The 17,677-nt window shown below is 34.6% G+C and overlaps 1 protein-coding gene across 3 annotated transcripts; it reads right to left on the bottom strand.

The window, feature by feature from the left end:
• Nucleotides 1-6,885: 6,885 nt before the first annotated feature.
• On the bottom strand, nucleotides 6,886-17,233 carry LOC136205593 (mitogen-activated protein kinase 20). Of its 3 annotated transcripts, none has more exons than XM_065996252.1 (10): nucleotides 16,593-17,233; nucleotides 13,427-13,835; nucleotides 12,902-13,029; nucleotides 12,707-12,766; nucleotides 11,136-11,285; nucleotides 10,808-10,963; nucleotides 10,418-10,629; nucleotides 10,179-10,280; nucleotides 7,605-7,768; nucleotides 6,886-7,530 (listed from the first exon to the last, which is right to left on the bottom strand). In XM_065996252.1, exons 1-10 carry the CDS (start codon nucleotides 16,614-16,616, stop codon nucleotides 7,085-7,087), a joined length of 1,851 nt encoding a protein of 616 aa, XP_065852324.1. In that variant the 5' UTR covers nucleotides 16,617-17,233; the 3' UTR covers nucleotides 6,886-7,084. The 3 variants fall into 3 exon arrangements, with proteins under 3 accessions (XP_065852324.1, XP_065852333.1, XP_065852341.1); XM_065996261.1 differs by having other exon boundaries at nucleotides 6,886-7,527; XM_065996269.1 differs by having other exon boundaries at nucleotides 16,785-17,233.
• Nucleotides 17,234-17,677: the final 444 nt, after the last annotated feature.

Genomic DNA, 17,677 nt, shown 5'->3' with positions numbered 1-17,677 from the left:
ATTAACCATTTGGTCCGTTTATCTAATTTTTTTAGACTTGTAACCGTTATATTTTAGCATAAATAGACATATATAAAATAACAGAGTAACATGGTCAACTTGTATTGTACTGTGGTTGTCCTAAAAGCTAAGATATGTTCGGTTAAAAATATAAAAAAATAGATAAAAGGACCACAAGGTTAATATTTGTAAAAGATAGGGACCTTAAAATGTGTTTTTCAAAATAGGAGGACTAAACAGTATGTTAGGTAAAAACTAGGGGACTAATAAATTATTTACCCTATATTCTATAAACTCCCAAACAAGGTTAATTTTTAACTTTCATTTCCATCACTTCCCTTCCCTTTCTATTATCTCCTTTAACTCTCAGCTCCATTAACCTTCAAACTCCCAATAAGGGAAAGAATTTTAAAAAGTGAAAGGAGTAAAAGAGAAATCAATGACTTTAGGCGTTGTTTGATAGAGAGAGATTTGAGGTAAAATTAGTTGTTTAAACCACTCTAAAAGTCTGAATAAGGGTTTAAAAGAGTTTCTTGAGCTCAAATCTCTAATTATGAAAAAATTTTGGGGTAAATTACACCCATGGCCACTGAACTTTACCAATTTTCACATTATGGCCACTGAACTTCATTTTTTTCCGGTATGACTACTGAACTTTACACTTTTTAACATCGGTGGCCACTTAACGCCTCAAAATGACCATTGATGGCTAAAAATAAAAAATCCAAAGCGTTAATGATATTCTAAGGAACTTTAATTCTTGAAAATTTTCGTTTTGAGGTCATTTAGGTGTTGTTTGGTTAGGAGAAAGAAACTGAATTTTTAGAGAGAGAAAGCTCCAAAAAATGTGATTTTCGAAAATAAAAAATGTGGTTTCATGGTAAATATCGTTCTGAACAACTTTAATTCTTGAATATTTTCATTTTGAGGTCGTTAACGGTCATTTTGAGAAATTAGTTAAAATTGAGTGGCCACCGGTATTAAAGTGTAAAGGGAAGAAATAAAGTTGAGTGGTCATAATGTAAAAATGGGTAAAGTTCAATGGTCATGGGTATAATTTACCCAAAAGTTTTTATGAGTTTTTCTAATTAGTTTATTGCTCCATTTCTTTTGAATGACATTTTTATCAGATTTTTCCTCTAAATAATAACTCTATTTATCGCATTTATCCCTATGTAAATCCAAGTTAACAATCATGCACGATGTACTACTTAAATTTTTAAACATGGTCAGCTAAAACTGGTGATTCATTCACCGGTTTCGTACTTCGTTAAGACCTCGGTTTTACAATAACCGGGGTCACTGCCATGTCTACCACAGACAGACATGGCAGGCGTGAGACCGGTTATTTATTAATTGGCCTCATAAAACCGGTTAATAAATAATTGGTATCACCAACACCAGTATTTGGATAACCGGTGTCAGTATGACTTGACAACACATTGCTCGAGCAGTGTGTTGTGTTCGGCGTATTCGAAAAAAGAATATGGTAAAGTTTCATTTTTAGTCTTTATTTTTACCTATAAGTTATAGTTGTAGTTTATATTAGGTTTGGGTAATATTTATAGTTTTTATAGACATGCATAGTATATTTATAGTCAGTAAATATTTAGTAGTTAATAAGATATGAAAATGTTTATATTTGTAAGTAAATATATTTTTAGTTAGTAAATATATATAGTTGGTAAATAATTTAAATAAATATATTTAGTAGTTAAGAAGTTATGAAAATATTTATATTTGTTAATGAAAATGTTTTTAGTTAGTAATGAGTTAAGTAAATATATTTAGTAGTTAAAAAGTTATGAAATTTTTTATATGTGTTAGTAAAAAAAAAGGGTTAATTACAAAAAATTATTCTGTGGTTTGGCCGATTTGCGATCTGGTACCTGTGGTATTTTTTGTTACAAACAGGTACTCGTGGTTGTCACCGTTAGCAAAATCAAGGAGACGGTCAGAATTCTGTTAAAAAGCTGACGTGGCATAGGGGTAATTTCGGAAATTTGATTTTTTATTTTTTTTTTTAATTTTTTTTTTAATTTTTTCTTTCTTTCTCTCTCTCACCCTTCTCTCTTCTCCATCCACGTTCTTCGTCTTCTCCATCGATGTTCTTCGTCTTCTCCATCTTCTCCTTTCTTCTTCTTCTTCTCTTTTCTTCTTCTTCCTCCTCTCTTCTTCTTCTTCTCCTTTTTTTTTCTTCTGGTGAATTCCAGAATTCTGGAATTTCTGGAATTTCCAGAATTCTGGAAATTCTGGAATTCCAGAAATTCCAGATTTCCAGAATTCTGGAATTTCTGGAATTCCAGAATTTCCAGAATTCCAGAACTCTGGAAATTCTGAAATTCCAGAAATTCCAGAATTCTGGAAATCTGGAATTCCAGAAATTCCAGAATTCTGGAAATCTGGAATTCCAGAAATTCCAGATTTCCAGAATTCTGGAATTTCTGGAATTCCAGAATTTCCAGAATTCCAGAACTCTGGAAATTCTGGAATTTCTAGAATTCTGGAATTCCAGAAATTCCAAAATTCTGGAATTTACCAGAAATGAAAAACAAAAAAAGAAGATGGGGAAGAAGAGAAGAAAGGAAGAAGAAGAAATGAGAAAGAAGAAGAAAAAGAAAAAGAAATGAGGAAAAAGAGAAGAAAAGAAGAAGAAGAAATGGGGAAGAAGAAGAAAAAGAAAAAGAAATGGGGAAGAAGAGAAGAAAGGAAGAAGAAGATGAAGGAGAAGAGAAGAAGAAAAGAAGAGAGAGAAAATCGTTAAAGAAGAAAAGGAGAGGAGGAAAGAGAGAAGTCAACAAAAAAGTCAAAAAAAATCTGTTTCCGAAAATACCCCTGTAATTTAACAGTCAATTTTCCGTTTCCTTGATTTTGGTAACGGCGACAACCACAGGTACCTGTTTGTAACAAAAAATACCACAGGTACCAGATCGCAAATCGGCCAAACCACAGGGTAGTTTTTTGTAATTAACCCAAAAAAAAAATTGTTAGTAAACTAGTTAAGTAAATATATATTAGTAGTTAAAAAGGTATGAAAATATTTATATTCTTTAGTAAAATTCTTTTTAGTTATTAGTAAATGAGTTAAGTAAATATATATTACTAGTAGTTAAAAAGGTTTGGAAATGTTTATATTTGTTAGTAAATATATTTTTAGTTAGTGAATGAGTTAAGTGAATATATTTAGTAGTTAAGAAGATATGAAAATATCTATATTTATTAGTAAATATATTTTTAGTTAATAAATGAGTTAAGTAAATATATTAATTAGGGGGTGTTTGGTTCAAGTTTTGGAATCAGAATTAGAATCGGAATCGGAATTCTATGGAATCAGAATTGGAGTTTCTATTTATTTTTTTGTTTGGTTTAATCTGGAATCGGAATCCAATTATTATTACAAGTATTTGGTTCAAATTTTGGAATCAGAATTAGAAAGCGACAAAATTAAAATTAATTGGATAAATTAAATTATAACAAAAAAAATATGAAAAACTAACTCAGTACCAACTACAAATCTAGGACTTCTTTTAAAAAAAACAGAGATACGTGAAAGTGAGAAAAAAAAATTGTTTTTTTTTTATCAATTTTGATTAACATATATTAAGGAATGAATGGGTCATTCTTTGTTTAAAGAATCACATTTCCATTCTATAATTAAATTTGGTTGACCAAACAGTTTAAATAAGAATAACCTATTTACATTCTCATTCTTCGATGTTGACCCAACCTAACACTCTTTTAGTAGTTAAAAAGGTATAAAAATATTTATATTTGTTAGTAAGAATATTTGGTTTTTATGTATTTACCATTCTAATTAGTCAAAATATTATACTAATCAAATTTTATTATGATTTATTACGTACCTGAACTCTTAAGAGACAATGACATATGGAATAAGAGTTGAACATATTGTACAATCAGATCCACATAATGTAGATTTATTGTATTTACAACTCACTCAGTGTTCGCAAAATATATGGATGAACCTGATAAAAATTTCAAATTTAACATATTAGTGTTAATAACATTAAATGTATGCATATTACTTTTAAATGTATTCCAATAGTATTATATACTACGTTTATAAATGTATAGGATGATGATGTGGTTTTACAATGTCAGATAGCATCGGGATTCAAGGCATATCGTAACATAGATTCAAAGATTGAGGAATGCCTTATATCATTTGGATTTAGTTGTATTGCTAGTGTTGGCGGTATGTCAATTGATCAAAGTTTAATCATTGTACTAGTTGAAAGATGACATCCAGAAAAACACACTTTTCACTTCACTGTCGGAGAATTAGCCCCAACATTACAAAACACGGAGGTAATTGTTGAAACATCTTTCCACATGATTTTGATTTGACAAAATTATTTAAGTATATGATTAAAGAATATTCTAAACACACTAAGTTTAAATGCTTTGATTTATTACACTAATGTGTTTGTTCAATATTGAGTTAAATTTTTTATAAGACATAAAGACTAAAAGGCTAAAGGCCCAAAGGAAAGTCAAAGGCCCAAGACAACTCGGCCCGTGTAAACAAAATGCTGTCGTTGTGAACAAAACGCAGCTCAGCATGAAGAAGGATCTGGAAGACTTTCTTTGTCTACTTCGGAACGAAGCTGCTGAGTTGGACGACAAAGAGTACAAGACAGCAGCTGAGCAAAGAACAACTTCAAGAAAAAGTATTTCTACTTTGGGTAAAGTTCAGAAGACACAGAAAGCTGTCTGGAAGACTTTGCCATAAAAGGAGAAACATTCTGCCTGTCTGTCTAAAAGCTGCTCAGCACTGACCGAAGACAGAAGATACAATAATCTGATTGGCCAACGGCACTGAGCGTATACTGAGTGACAACGACATCAAGCTGTTTCCCTCCAACGGCTATTTCGAAATTTGAAATAACCGATACCTCAAGTGTCACTATAAATAGGCCTTTCAGTTGCTTCATTCGATGCAGATCTTCACCAAGCCATTACGCTGACCAAATTTCTACTTGAAGAATCTGTGTGAAAAAGCAAAGCAAATACTTACACCAATTTCCATATTACTGTGTAAAAGTCTAGAGTGATTATCCAATCATCTAAAGTGTCTTAGCAATTGTTGTTTAGGACAAACTTATTATCATTTCTAGAATTAGAAAGGAGAGACTGAGTACTCGGTTATAGTACTCAGCAATAGAATAGGAGTGAGTAGAGGTATAGAGGAAGGTACTCTTGTTATACGCAGCTTCTTGTTGTAAAAGGTTTGATGCTCTACCGTTAAAGAGCTCAGTAGAGAATTCGAAAGCTCGGAACGTGTTCCGGGGACAGGACGTAGGCATAGAGGCCGAACCTGGATAAATCTGCTGAGTAACATCGTTCTAACCTTAAACTCCTTTAATATATATATTGCTTGCTTAAACAAAACTGACCAAGTAAAGAGGTCACGCTGAGTTGTGTGCATTGAGTATCTGAGTTCAGGAATAGACTCAAGTGTTATCTCCTGACTCAAAGAAAGAAGCTGACTTAGTCACCAGTTGACTAAGCTAGTGTTTTACTTCACTCAGCGCGCTGTGTAATTCCTTTTTAGAGAAAAAGAAGTTAGCCTTAACGTACTAAAATTTAAAATAGTTCATATCCCCCTCTTGGAACTAATTCGTTACGTTATAAGGGACCAACAGTAATAACATAGGTGATTGGTCATGTACAGAGGGCTGCTGGTTCTTATGTTATTCCAATGGTGACTGCCAATGGTATCAGCGACCTGCCGGCAAGCTAGGTTCCTCCATCGTCTAGGCAATTCAAGTTGAATTGTGATGCGACAGCTAGTCCGGTTTCACTACTAAGCTCTATTGGTTTTATGGTGTAGGATGAGGCAAGGGAGGTCCTTTTATCTGGGATGGGCCTCTGGTTCTTGTACCATCGGTCTTGTAGGCGGAACTCAGCGGATTCTCGGTTTGACTCGTGAAGTGGGCTTCTCCTCTATCATTGCAGCCTCTGATTGTAAGAAGTTGTCCAATTGATGGTAAGAAGATTAGTGGGTATAAACTGACTGGAAATCCTAATTAATAATGTTCCAATCACAACTGACTTCATCTTTGCACGACGAACTGCTAACACGGCCTCTCATCTACTTGTAGGGTGGGCTAGACCCTCGAGACGAAATTTTTGTTGAGGATATCCCTCCTTTTCTTTTAGCTTGTATTGGTTCGTACTCCGATTTTTATAAGTTTTATTTTTCTGGCTCTCAATCTGATAAAATTGTCAGCTCAAATCCCTATGAATTATAGGATAAGTCAAAAAAAAAAAAAAAATAGAAAATTCCATGAATTTACAAGGGATGTTTTCTTGTGTTGCAACAATTTTTTTTATTAAAACTAGTAAAGGGTTTTTTTTTTTTTGGCTGAAATGGAAAACAAAGAATTATCAAATTAAATCAACATACCACATCATTAAATTAGGTAAAGGCTATGCTTACTTTGTTTTTTACAAAGTAAGCCTTACTTTGTGTGTTTTTACCATTGGATTAATTTTATACTTCATCATCCAATGATAAAAACACACCAAGTAATGGTACTTTGTCAAAAACAAAGTAACCATAGAAGGCACCTATTATATCACCAGCATTAATAATAAAAGTCCATAAATTATTAATAAAAGTATTATACAGTCAACAAATCAATATATTATGTCATCAGATACTGAAACACTATAAAATGAGATTAAGGAATCAATTTGACCAAAGTCTATCTATTTAACCTTTCAATTTGCCTGCTAAAATCAAATTTATTTTAAACTAGTTTTGTTTAAAATTTGATGATTCAGTCAAAAGTATATCATTTTGAATTAAGTTTTTAGTTGTGAAAAATACCAAGTCAAAAGGTGAAGTGAGCCGCAAACCAAGCTAAAGGACCAAATCCTCTTACTTTATTGGTAACGAAAACTAAACTCATTATAATTCCATGACATGTATGTATACTTAAAAGTCACATGTATTTTTACTTCTTCTTTTTTTTTTTTTTAATGATCAAACCTAGTTTCTAGAGAATCCTCAACTGTATTCTTTATCCTTGAAATGATTATTCCCTAAATTAATCTTTCAGTACATCTTTGTCATACCATATTGAACAGTCCCAACTTTCCTGTGAGAAGCAACACTAGCAGCAGGAGCAGCAGCAGCAGCAGCTGTTATACCACCATACTGACCCTTCGCCTGCAACAAGTTTGTGTTCATTGAGATCCGCTCATCAACATGCTCCACCTTATTAATTCCTGCTCGGGTCATAAAGAAGGGGTTGGTGTCAATGTTTATAGCCACATCCGGCGCAAATTTAGCTCCAATGCCACTTTGCTTTTGTGCAGATGATTCCCTCTGAATTTCTATAGGTCTCTCTTGCTTCCCCATGCCTGATCTGCGGTAACCAAAGGCAGGAGGAACAGCCTGTGAGGGACCGATTGCACCTCTCATGTATGTTCTTGGGTCATACCCATCTTTCATCATCCCTCCATTATCATATGGAACCGCTACTTTTCCCTGCTTATCTGCTGAACCACATCAAATAAAATTTTCAGAAATGGTGTACATATTGTCTACATAGAGAGTCCAAAATAGAGAGTACCTATTGGACCTCTTTGTTGTGCCTGCAGGGATGATATATTTACATGAATTCCCTCCAGATCTTTAGCATTTTTTATGTGTGTTTCTTCTGCAGTCTGTCTGTCTCTCATGGAAATAAAATTCTGGTCTTTGGGATGAATACCGTTCGAATGCACTACTGTAGACCTGAAAATGACAGATGGAAATTAGTTCTAATCAAACAACAACAACAACAAAGCCTTAGTCCCGAAATGATTCGGGATCGGCTAACATGAACCATCATATAAAACCGTCAAATCAAGTCGTGTCAGCGACACAAATTCGCTCCCTCCACTCCGTCCTATCCACTACCATATTTTCCTCAATTCCCAGTAAACTCATATCACTCTCGATCACCCTCCTCCAAGTTTGCTTAGGTCTTCCCCTATCCCTCACCACTACATCCCTTTGCCACTCTTCGGTTCTCCTAACCGACGCATCAAGCGCTCTACGTCTCACATGGCCAAACCACCTTAGTCGGTTTTCTCTCATTTTATTCTCAATAGATGTGACTCCTACTTTTGTCCTAATTATTTCATTACTCACCCGATCCCTTCTCGTATGACAACACATCCATCTCAGCATACGCATCTCCGCCACCAACATCTTATGGATGTGGCAGTGTTTCACTGCCCAACACTCCGTACCATATAACAATGCTGGTCTAATTGCCGTCCGGTAGAATTTTCCCTTCAATCTATCAGGCATGCCGGGGTCACAAAGGAAACCCGTAGCACTCTTCCACTTCGACCAACCAGCTTTAATCCTATGAGCAACATCTCCATCTACTTCTCCATCCGTTTGGATAATTGATCCTAAATACTGGAAGCAATCCGAGGCCTGAACAACTCTCCCATCTAGAGTGATTGTCCCTGCCTCCCTTCTCCTATGGCCGCTAAACTTACACTCCAAATATTCTGTCTTACTTCGGCTCAACTTAAAGCCTCTAGATTCTAGAGTTTGTCTCCATAGTTCCAACTTACTCTCCACTCCTTTTGTCTCATCAACCAACACAATATCATCTGCAAACAGCATGCACCATGGTATACCATCTTGAAGTGAACTTGTTAGTTCATCCATAACGATGGCAAAAAGAAATGGGCTTAGTGCGGAACCTTGATGCACTCCAATCGTAATAGGAAATTAGTTCTAATCACCATGAAATTTCATAGGCACGAAAATTTAAACCTATCCAATATAATTAAAGCCTCCAAGGTGGCAAGGATCGATCATATAAATGTTTCACGGCCAAGGTGAGGGTGAAGACATAAAACAAACAATGCAAGCAACACAAATAGCCACTAATACATCCACCATTTTTGCATTGATCATTCAACACAACTGCATGTTTCCTTCTTCTCAAGTAATGGCTTCTCTAATTCCACCTGCGAACACCTAACTTTATTTAACTGTAGTTTTGTTCTGAAATTTCTAGATTGTTCTTAGAATGACTCGGCAGCATAGAATATCTTATTGTAGATGGACGGTCATCCAAGTCATGAAAATATTCATTATGGTCACAAAAGATATTTTTCCAGAAATGTGACGATTCCATTATTGCAGTCTCATTAAAGTAATAAAAAAACTCTACAATTCGGCCAATAAAAAGTAGAAAAGTTGGACTCACACCAGACATGTTAAATTATGAGGAACGTCATATCATCATGTCAAATTATATTTCTAGGGAAAAAACAGGGGTCAATCCATAACGAAGTCCCTAAAACTGAATCCAATTCAAAATTACTCTTCAATTTTTTGAATTGTATGGTCTCTTTCAATAGTGACAAGTTCAAATTAAAATAGCCTAACCCAACAGTGGTCCCTTTCATGCCTCTTAGTGTTATTACATCCCTAGTGAAAAAATTCTATAATTTTGTTGACATCTCGTGTATTTAACCCAAGTATAGGTACAACAAATCCCTATTAACATCAGCACCACCACCAGTATATAAACTTTGTTTATTCACTATTGTCAAAGGCATATAATTACTTTTGAATCCCCATTCTAGCAAACATGTACCTGAATCACGAGTCAAATGAATCTTTACTAAAGTGGAATTGATAAAAATTGATTTGACAGGTGGATTTTTTTTCTCTCATTTGACAGGTGAATCACGAGTCACATTCTGCATAACCAAACAATTCCATCCCTCAAAATGCTATATTTTGATGTATTTGACCAATGTTGCATGGAAACAGACATGAGGGTAAGTATGTCTAGAACATAGGGAATGGAAATGTGGGGAGCATGTAAATAATAAAAATGGTCTCTGCAAGAGATGAAAGAAGATAAACAAACTATTATAGGTTTCAATTAATTCAATAATTAACGACAAAGTTCTATAAAAGAAAAATGTATCAGTGGCTATTTGTGTTCCTTGATTGTTTGTTTTAAAGTAAATATTAGTATTTACTTATTGCATAACAGAAACTCCCGTGTACCAGTGAATCAAAATAGTTTGAGCGAAACAATTGAACAAAATGTCTTAAGAGCCAAAAAAACAGTTGTAAATAAACAATAAGCATAACTGAAAAAGAAAACCTCACATATATTTACCTAGGAAGAGATACATGTTTTCTTTCTAGGGGAATTGCTGGCACACTCTTACCGCCATTCTCCTCAAGATGTGCAAACTGCCTTCTAAATTGATCAACAGCACTGTGTGAGCAGGAGAAACAATATTCAAAACAAAGTGGAAACAAAGGGAATATGGTACCATGTCAAGTATATGAGTAATTCTAATTGAGAAAACCAAAATTAAAATCATAATTCAAATAGATTGAGGGAGAAATAACCTTGGATAAAGAAAGTTAGTCCTTTCAGTTCCATTTACGTAATCCTTGAGCAATTGAGGATGGTATTCCAGTATCTCTCGAAAAATTAGCTCTCTAATATCCTCTTTTGTAACCCTTCGTCTTTCAAATTCAAATTCCATTTTTGTTATTGGCTGACAGGAAGGCTCCCTTTCAACTTTTGCCAGTCCCTTAAAGTAAGGATCTGCTAATGCCTGATGAATTACCAGATGAAAATAAATATATAAATAAATAAAGCAAAATTTATATATATATATATATATATATTACAACTCACTGTTAACCACTTTTAAGGCAAATAGTTGAAGCAACAGAATACAAAACAATCTTATTTAGTGATTAGGTACAAGTTACAGGATAATGGTAGCAGACCTGTTCAGCTGTTGGTCTGTCTTTCGGATCAAAAGCAAGCAGCCTTTCCAGCAAACGCAATGCCGAAGGATCAGCATTTGGAAATTTCTGAGCAAAAGAAACAGGCTGCTTCTTCCTCATACTATTCAGATATCTCCTTGCCTTTTCATTTCGAACCTGTATGGTTGTGTGGCTGTGATTATTTAGTATCATATGCATGGTAATTCATAAGCAGGAGAAGTTGCCACACCATGTGAGCCAGCAAGTGGATGTGAGCATATACAGAGGATGAATTCCAACTTGATCAATCTGACCAAATATTACAAGATTATGGGGGAAAATGGCTTACCCGTGATATTGTATCTAATGAAGGGGTACCAAGCAGATCTGTCATCAAATCTAGCTGGTGAACAACATTTTTTCCAGGAAAGAGTGGTTTCCCAGTTAAAACTTCAGCAAAGATGCAACCAATGCTCCAAATATCAATTGCCGGTGTATACTGCATCCAGATTACATTGGATAAAAACAACAAAACAAAAAGAGCCAAAATACAAGAGCAGATATATTATCACGCTTTTCATACAATAATTTTTACATATGTAATATGACCACAAGAACAATCAAAAGGGCCTAAATGTATGCCTTCTGATTCCCAGTACAAAACATTTTATTCGGTAAGGGTTGTTTACACTGGCTAGACATATTAAATAAAAGAATAGATGAATAAGATGTCTTTGATATTCAAGACACAAGTCATGAGATGCATAAAAGAATAGATGAATAAGATGTGATCTGTTAAATATGTTAACATCTCCTATACCTAAGTCTTGCATCACCAGCACAGTAAGGTAAAACAAAATAAGATATTAAAAAAAACGAAATAAAAGAAAACAAGATATAACAAAACAGAAAATAAAATATTGATCAGACAAATATTGGTATCATAGGCTGGCAGAATTTACCAAAGGCCAGCAACACCTTATAATCATTGGTGCCCACAATTCATGGACAATTTGAAAAAAAGGGAATGCGTCCTTGTTTCAAATGCATACCAAAAATCTATATACCAAAATCTGAAGAATATATGGGTCTTCTTGCCAACACATACATGAGATGGGAATCGAAGTGCTTCCCAAACTACATATTGATATTGCCCAACAGTGCATAAGTAGAATTCTAACACAGGCAAATGCATTCTTCATTATCTCCCAATGGGCAAAGCAGAAGAAGGTTTTGTGCACCACTAACAGATAACAAATCCCCATCATCAGAGTGAATAATTTAATAATGGATCTCATACCTAGGTCAATTCCAACGACAGGGAGGTCTGTAGAATGCCCTGAATTATTTGAGATATAAAACTAAAGACCCTCACTTATAAGAAATTTCAATAAATCCTATCACATTAATTAATATGTTAGCCTGAGATAAAAAGGACTCCATGCTTATTCACAAATGGCACCTGGAATGCACCAAATAAATTGTTACCAGCGTCCTAACTGACAAGTCAAGTACAAGGTTGATTTGACTTTTGACACATCTTCAGAATGGACAAGTAACATGAGACTTATATCTCTTTCCTAATTCAATGCTCAAGATATTAATGGACACCAAGGCCCTATTGAGGAACAGCCAAACCGATTCAGACAAGATGGAACCAGAAAAAAATCTCCCATGAATGCACCATAGAAACCAAAACTAGGATTTCAAGACTCAAATCATGCGTTAAAAGTACTAACCAATCACACATTCCTGAATCTACAGCAGTAAAGCATTTAACATCACAAGTTCCTTCTTATGGAAGTGCAGTCACATAATTAGGGCTCTTAGAGAAAGACAACTCAACGTAGTACATCACAGGTGCCAAATGATGAACTTATTCAATTTCGGATCCAACAAATCACATATTCAAAGACATACCTTTGAGAAAAATGATCCACACAGTTCAGGAGCTCTGTACCATCTGGTAGCAACATAGTCCTGTCCATACACCATAAAGATCTTAAGCTTCAGCTTAAGTATCCCTCTTGGACACAAAAGCATAAATACATAAAAATCTGAAAAAACAAACAAAATTCCATGGATCGCCAAGGTCAAACATGTTAGAAAACATACCGTCCAAAATATTGTAGAGGGGGTATCATTAAAAGCCACTCTTGCTAGCCCAAAATCACAAATTTTCAGTTTACAATTCGCATTTGCCAATATATTCTTAGGTTTTAAATCTCGATGATAGACATTTGCTGCATGAAATAAGATAAAAAGAGATTAGATACTTCCCATATTTCTCATGGCACTTGAAGAGAAAAGGGAAACTGAAATAGAAGAACAGGAATCGAAAAGCAAAACTAGAAAATTCTTAATGAACAGCATTCACAATTTCAGAAAAGAGCATACTAGAACATTAGAACAAAGTTCTGATTTATATAAGAACAATATTACAATGCAATGATTGAAAAGGTTCACAAATTTAATGAATTTCTCCCCAATCTGAAAAATGGTATGAATGACATGAGGGATGAGGCATAATTGTAACACCTTATCTTTTTACATTCCATCCACAATATTTCCTAAATTGTAATTGGTTGCCAATTTTTATCTTTACAATTACTAACTGACAAAAGCAATCAAATCTTGTACCTGTGTGAATATATTTTAATGCGCGAAGAAGCTGATAAAGAAAAAATTGATAGTGCTCTCTTGTCAAGTCATCATTTGCTTTAATTACTTGATGCAGATCTGACTCCATGAGCTCAAAAACAACATAAATGTCTTTAAAATCTCTTCTTGATGGCGGAAGCATAATATGTTTGATTTCCACAATATCTGGGTGTCTCAGGAGTCTAAGCAATTTTATCTCACGAAGAATACGAGCAGCATCTGAGATGTGTTCGAAAATATCATGTATTTTCTTTATTGCCACTTTTTGACCAGTGTGAGTATCAATTGCTGAGCAAACAACCCCGTAACTTCCTTTCCCAATAACTTCCTGAATTTTGTACCTGTTGGCATCACCGTACTCAGAGAAAAATTCCATCTCTGTTGAATTCTGAAGCAATTAGTTGCGTGTTAGCCAGGATACAAACAGATAACCACAACAAATATACCTTAAACTTAAGCCAAAAGTCATCACACATGTATGGTAGCAACAATGCATAAAATATATTGAAGTGCCGAGGAAAAGTTTGCAGAGTATTGAATCCTATTAGCATTAATTTATGAAACCTAAACATAAAGCACCTGAATTTATATTTATTTAAGATCCTCTTACACATTCTTTGACATTACAAATATTTCAACATAATCCTATTTTTGTTAGGAATAAATCTCAAATCATGACCAATGATAAAAATCCAGTTCAACTGTTAACTTATAACATCATCAATCAAAGAATGCCCAACTAATGAAGACTGAACCTATACGCCATCCTTCATATTTAATTAAAAAAAAACTAGAATATACTGTGTTCTCCATAATAAAAGCTATATGCCTTGCAAACCTTTTTTTTTTTATTTGTTTTCCTAAAAAGCCCAAGATGAAATACACAAAAAGGAGAAATAGTTGCCAGTCCAACAAGGAATTATTTCCTACACCTGTGAAAGAGAAAAATAATACCTACGATATCATTTATGATTCATTACAATTTATTTCCAAATAGCTCGATTCTGTAACATTCTAATCCATCTTACATTTTCTCATGCTTATAAAGTAAATGTGAAACACAGTGACACACACACAATAGTGTTCAGTAACTAGATATGCTCATTTCTTACAAGCTTGAATATCCTAAACAAGACAGATTCTATTAATTTTCAAAAAGAAAACAAACAAACCTTGGAAAACAGAAAATAAAGTTTGCAATTCTTCCACAAGACCATGAATGGCTTGTTTAGAAAGAAAATTACAATGCAAAGACATCACCAGCAGCTGCCAAAATCCATAATGCAGAAAAAGCAAAGTGACTAAAGCAGAAGACAACAAAAACTAGACAACCGTTTATTCGTAATAGCGGAATATCAATATGGAACAAGCAAAAACCATGTAAAAACATTAGAATGAAGACGACCTGTATAAATAGAAGGAAGAGGCAACTGACACGATTAAATAAAAAGGCCAAATGTAGGAACAAAAATTGATTATGGATTAGAAAATCTATTAGTGTATCCGGTCAGATTTACTTGAAATAAAAAGAACATAAAATAAAACATAGCATTTAATGGAACTGTATCCAATCTGACGCAATTAAAGGAAAAGGCCAAATATAGGAAGAAAAAATGAATATGGATTACAAAATCTATTAACATATCCAATCTGATTTACTTGAAATAAAAAGAAAATAAAGTAAAACATACTCTCCTCAGGCGTGCCTGCGTTTTGATTAATGATTAGGTTTTTATATTTTTTTACTGCTCTAGTTAAAATAAAAGGTTGATTAATCTCAACCACTTATCCTATTTACTGAACTTAAATCTAACAGTTCATATAAGTAAAAAAGAAGAAGAAGAGACTAATCATTGGTAATTCTTGCTTGGGCTGTAGAAGCTTTGGCAAATAAGAGCAGTTATCCCCAAAGAGAAGAGAAAGTAGGTGTGATATTTGAACACCATTGCGAGATCTAAATGGATGTGGTAACGGGATAGAAAGACAGGCTTCTTCCACTCGACTCTCATTAGTTGGATAGGAAAGAATCGAATAATCGCCTTAAAGGATGGGAGAGGCTAAGCACTGATGATTCCACTTTCCTGGGCGGGGAGTGAGAAAACTCAACCCATCCCCAGCCGGGATTCTAAGAGAAGACTTAGGAGATGCATCCTGGTCTGGTCCATTTATGAAACTTAGAAAACTGACTCTGTAAAAATAGGAGGGAGGGAAGAAGAGTAACAGACGTAAAGGAGAGGAGATTAACTTGGTGTTTTTGACGTTTAATATTATGTTTTTTATGTGGTTTTATCTTGTTTGTGTGGTTATAAGTGTGCTTTTTAGTTCATCATAACTTGTGCCTTAACTATTAATAGAGTAGTGACATTAGTATCAAATATTGACAATTAGATTTTCTATCTTTTTTTTTATATTCTGTGCCTTCTGTACATCAGCGGCGCGCCTGAGCCATGCGGCTTGCGCCTAGGATCCAGACCCCCCTAGCACCTTAGTGTAACAACTATGGTATTAGCATATAAATAAATGGAGTGTACGCCCAAAAAAAAAAAAAAAATCAAAATGAAACTGCTTTGTAGCTAGCACTTGCACACATTTACGCCTATACCACCACAGGACAAACAGAGAAATCGTATATGAAAAGAAGCCTACTGATACAAGATATAGCATTCATCTCACCTAGAGAAAACACCAAAAGCACAGATTTCTTATATGCCAATGTCAACATTTAACCTACCAAATAACGTAATAAAAAATTAAAATAAATAAAGCACACAGACACCTGCTACCAAATAGATTTTACTTTTCTGGAAGTTAGATTGATCCAAGAGTTAATACCAGAATTGTAGACCATTCCATGAAATGATGCAAGTAATGGAAAACGTCCATCTATAAGCTTCTACGATTAATAGATTTGTTTTTCACTTGATCATATCGGAAATTAATAACAACGATGTTGTTAAGATATCGAAGGGAATGATACAGTAACATTCGAAAATAATGACTTCCTCCTCAACTAAGCCTTCCGCAAAAAGTCGTAGCATATAAATACAATTACATGAACTGAGCCATCAAAGTCCAATCATAAAAGCATTTGGAAGGAAGTAAAAGAATGTCCAGTAATGAAGCTAACACAGGAAGAATAAATCACCTTCTTCCGGTGATCTTGCTGCATTCTGTAGTTCTTTTATACACTTTCAGAAACTGCCAAATTTAAAAACCGTTGTTTGGCAAACTTCAATTTGCTCTAGGCAGTTGAGAACTTGTGATGAAACGAAAATAAATTCAGTAATAACAGCAACAAAAACAACAAGGAAGAATCAACCACATTTTCCCCACCTACCCCTGCTCCTTATCACCAACACGAAATCCCACCTTATTCCTCTCCTGGAATCCTTGGCCACCGCACATACGATCCACACGATCACCAATTCCCTCATACACTTCTTCACCTCCTCCTCGGCTGCTTTCTTTGAATCCCCCCACAATTCAACCAACGAAACTAGCATAAAGAAGCAGCAGAAGCAGAAACTGCCGTTTCACAATTCAGTAAGAAAACGAACAATATGAGCCCTGGCATTTCCTTTCTGTCAAGATCCAAATGGATTAATTAAGAACTCTGCAAACCCTAGAGAGAGAGAGAGAGCTTAATTGTTATAGCTGGGTTTGATTTTGTAACGTTGAAGGAAGGTGAAATGTGTGGGTTAGAGTGAAGAAGCTGCAAAGATCTGAACTCAACACCGACAAGAGAGAGGGAAGCAGAAAGAGAGAGACGTATGGCGTGAATCTAGAGCGACATAAAAACCAGGACGTATAAATATACGGATAAGGCGTTTTTCAATACTCTAGTGGCAGTATTCCGTAATTATCTTAGCTTTGTTTGGGAGTTTGGAGGTTAATGGAGTTAAGAATTTTCATATGAGCAAGTGAATTTGTTCATTCACCGTTAGATATAGGCTTATTAAATCTAAGCCTCATGATGTTTTGAATCTCCACCTTAGGATTCTAATAAGCAGTGAATAAGTAAATTCTGCATGCTCATTAAGGTGCATGTGATCAAGACTGGGAGTGGAGGTGAGAGTTAAAGGAAGTAATGGAAATGGAAGAGAAGTGATGGAAATGAAAGTTAAAAATTAACCTTGTTTGGGAGTTTATAAGATGTAAATGAGGTTAAATGTTTAACCTCCTTTGGGAGTTTAAATATGGAGAGGAAGGACGGTTAAATTTACTCTGCAG

This window comes from Euphorbia lathyris, chromosome 1 (assembly GCF_963576675.1).
Source record: "Euphorbia lathyris chromosome 1, ddEupLath1.1, whole genome shotgun sequence".
NCBI lineage: Eukaryota > Viridiplantae > Streptophyta > Magnoliopsida > Malpighiales > Euphorbiaceae > Euphorbia > Euphorbia lathyris.
The sequence above is the reverse complement of the archived record's forward strand: the minus strand, read 5'-3'. Positions and strand labels throughout refer to the sequence as shown.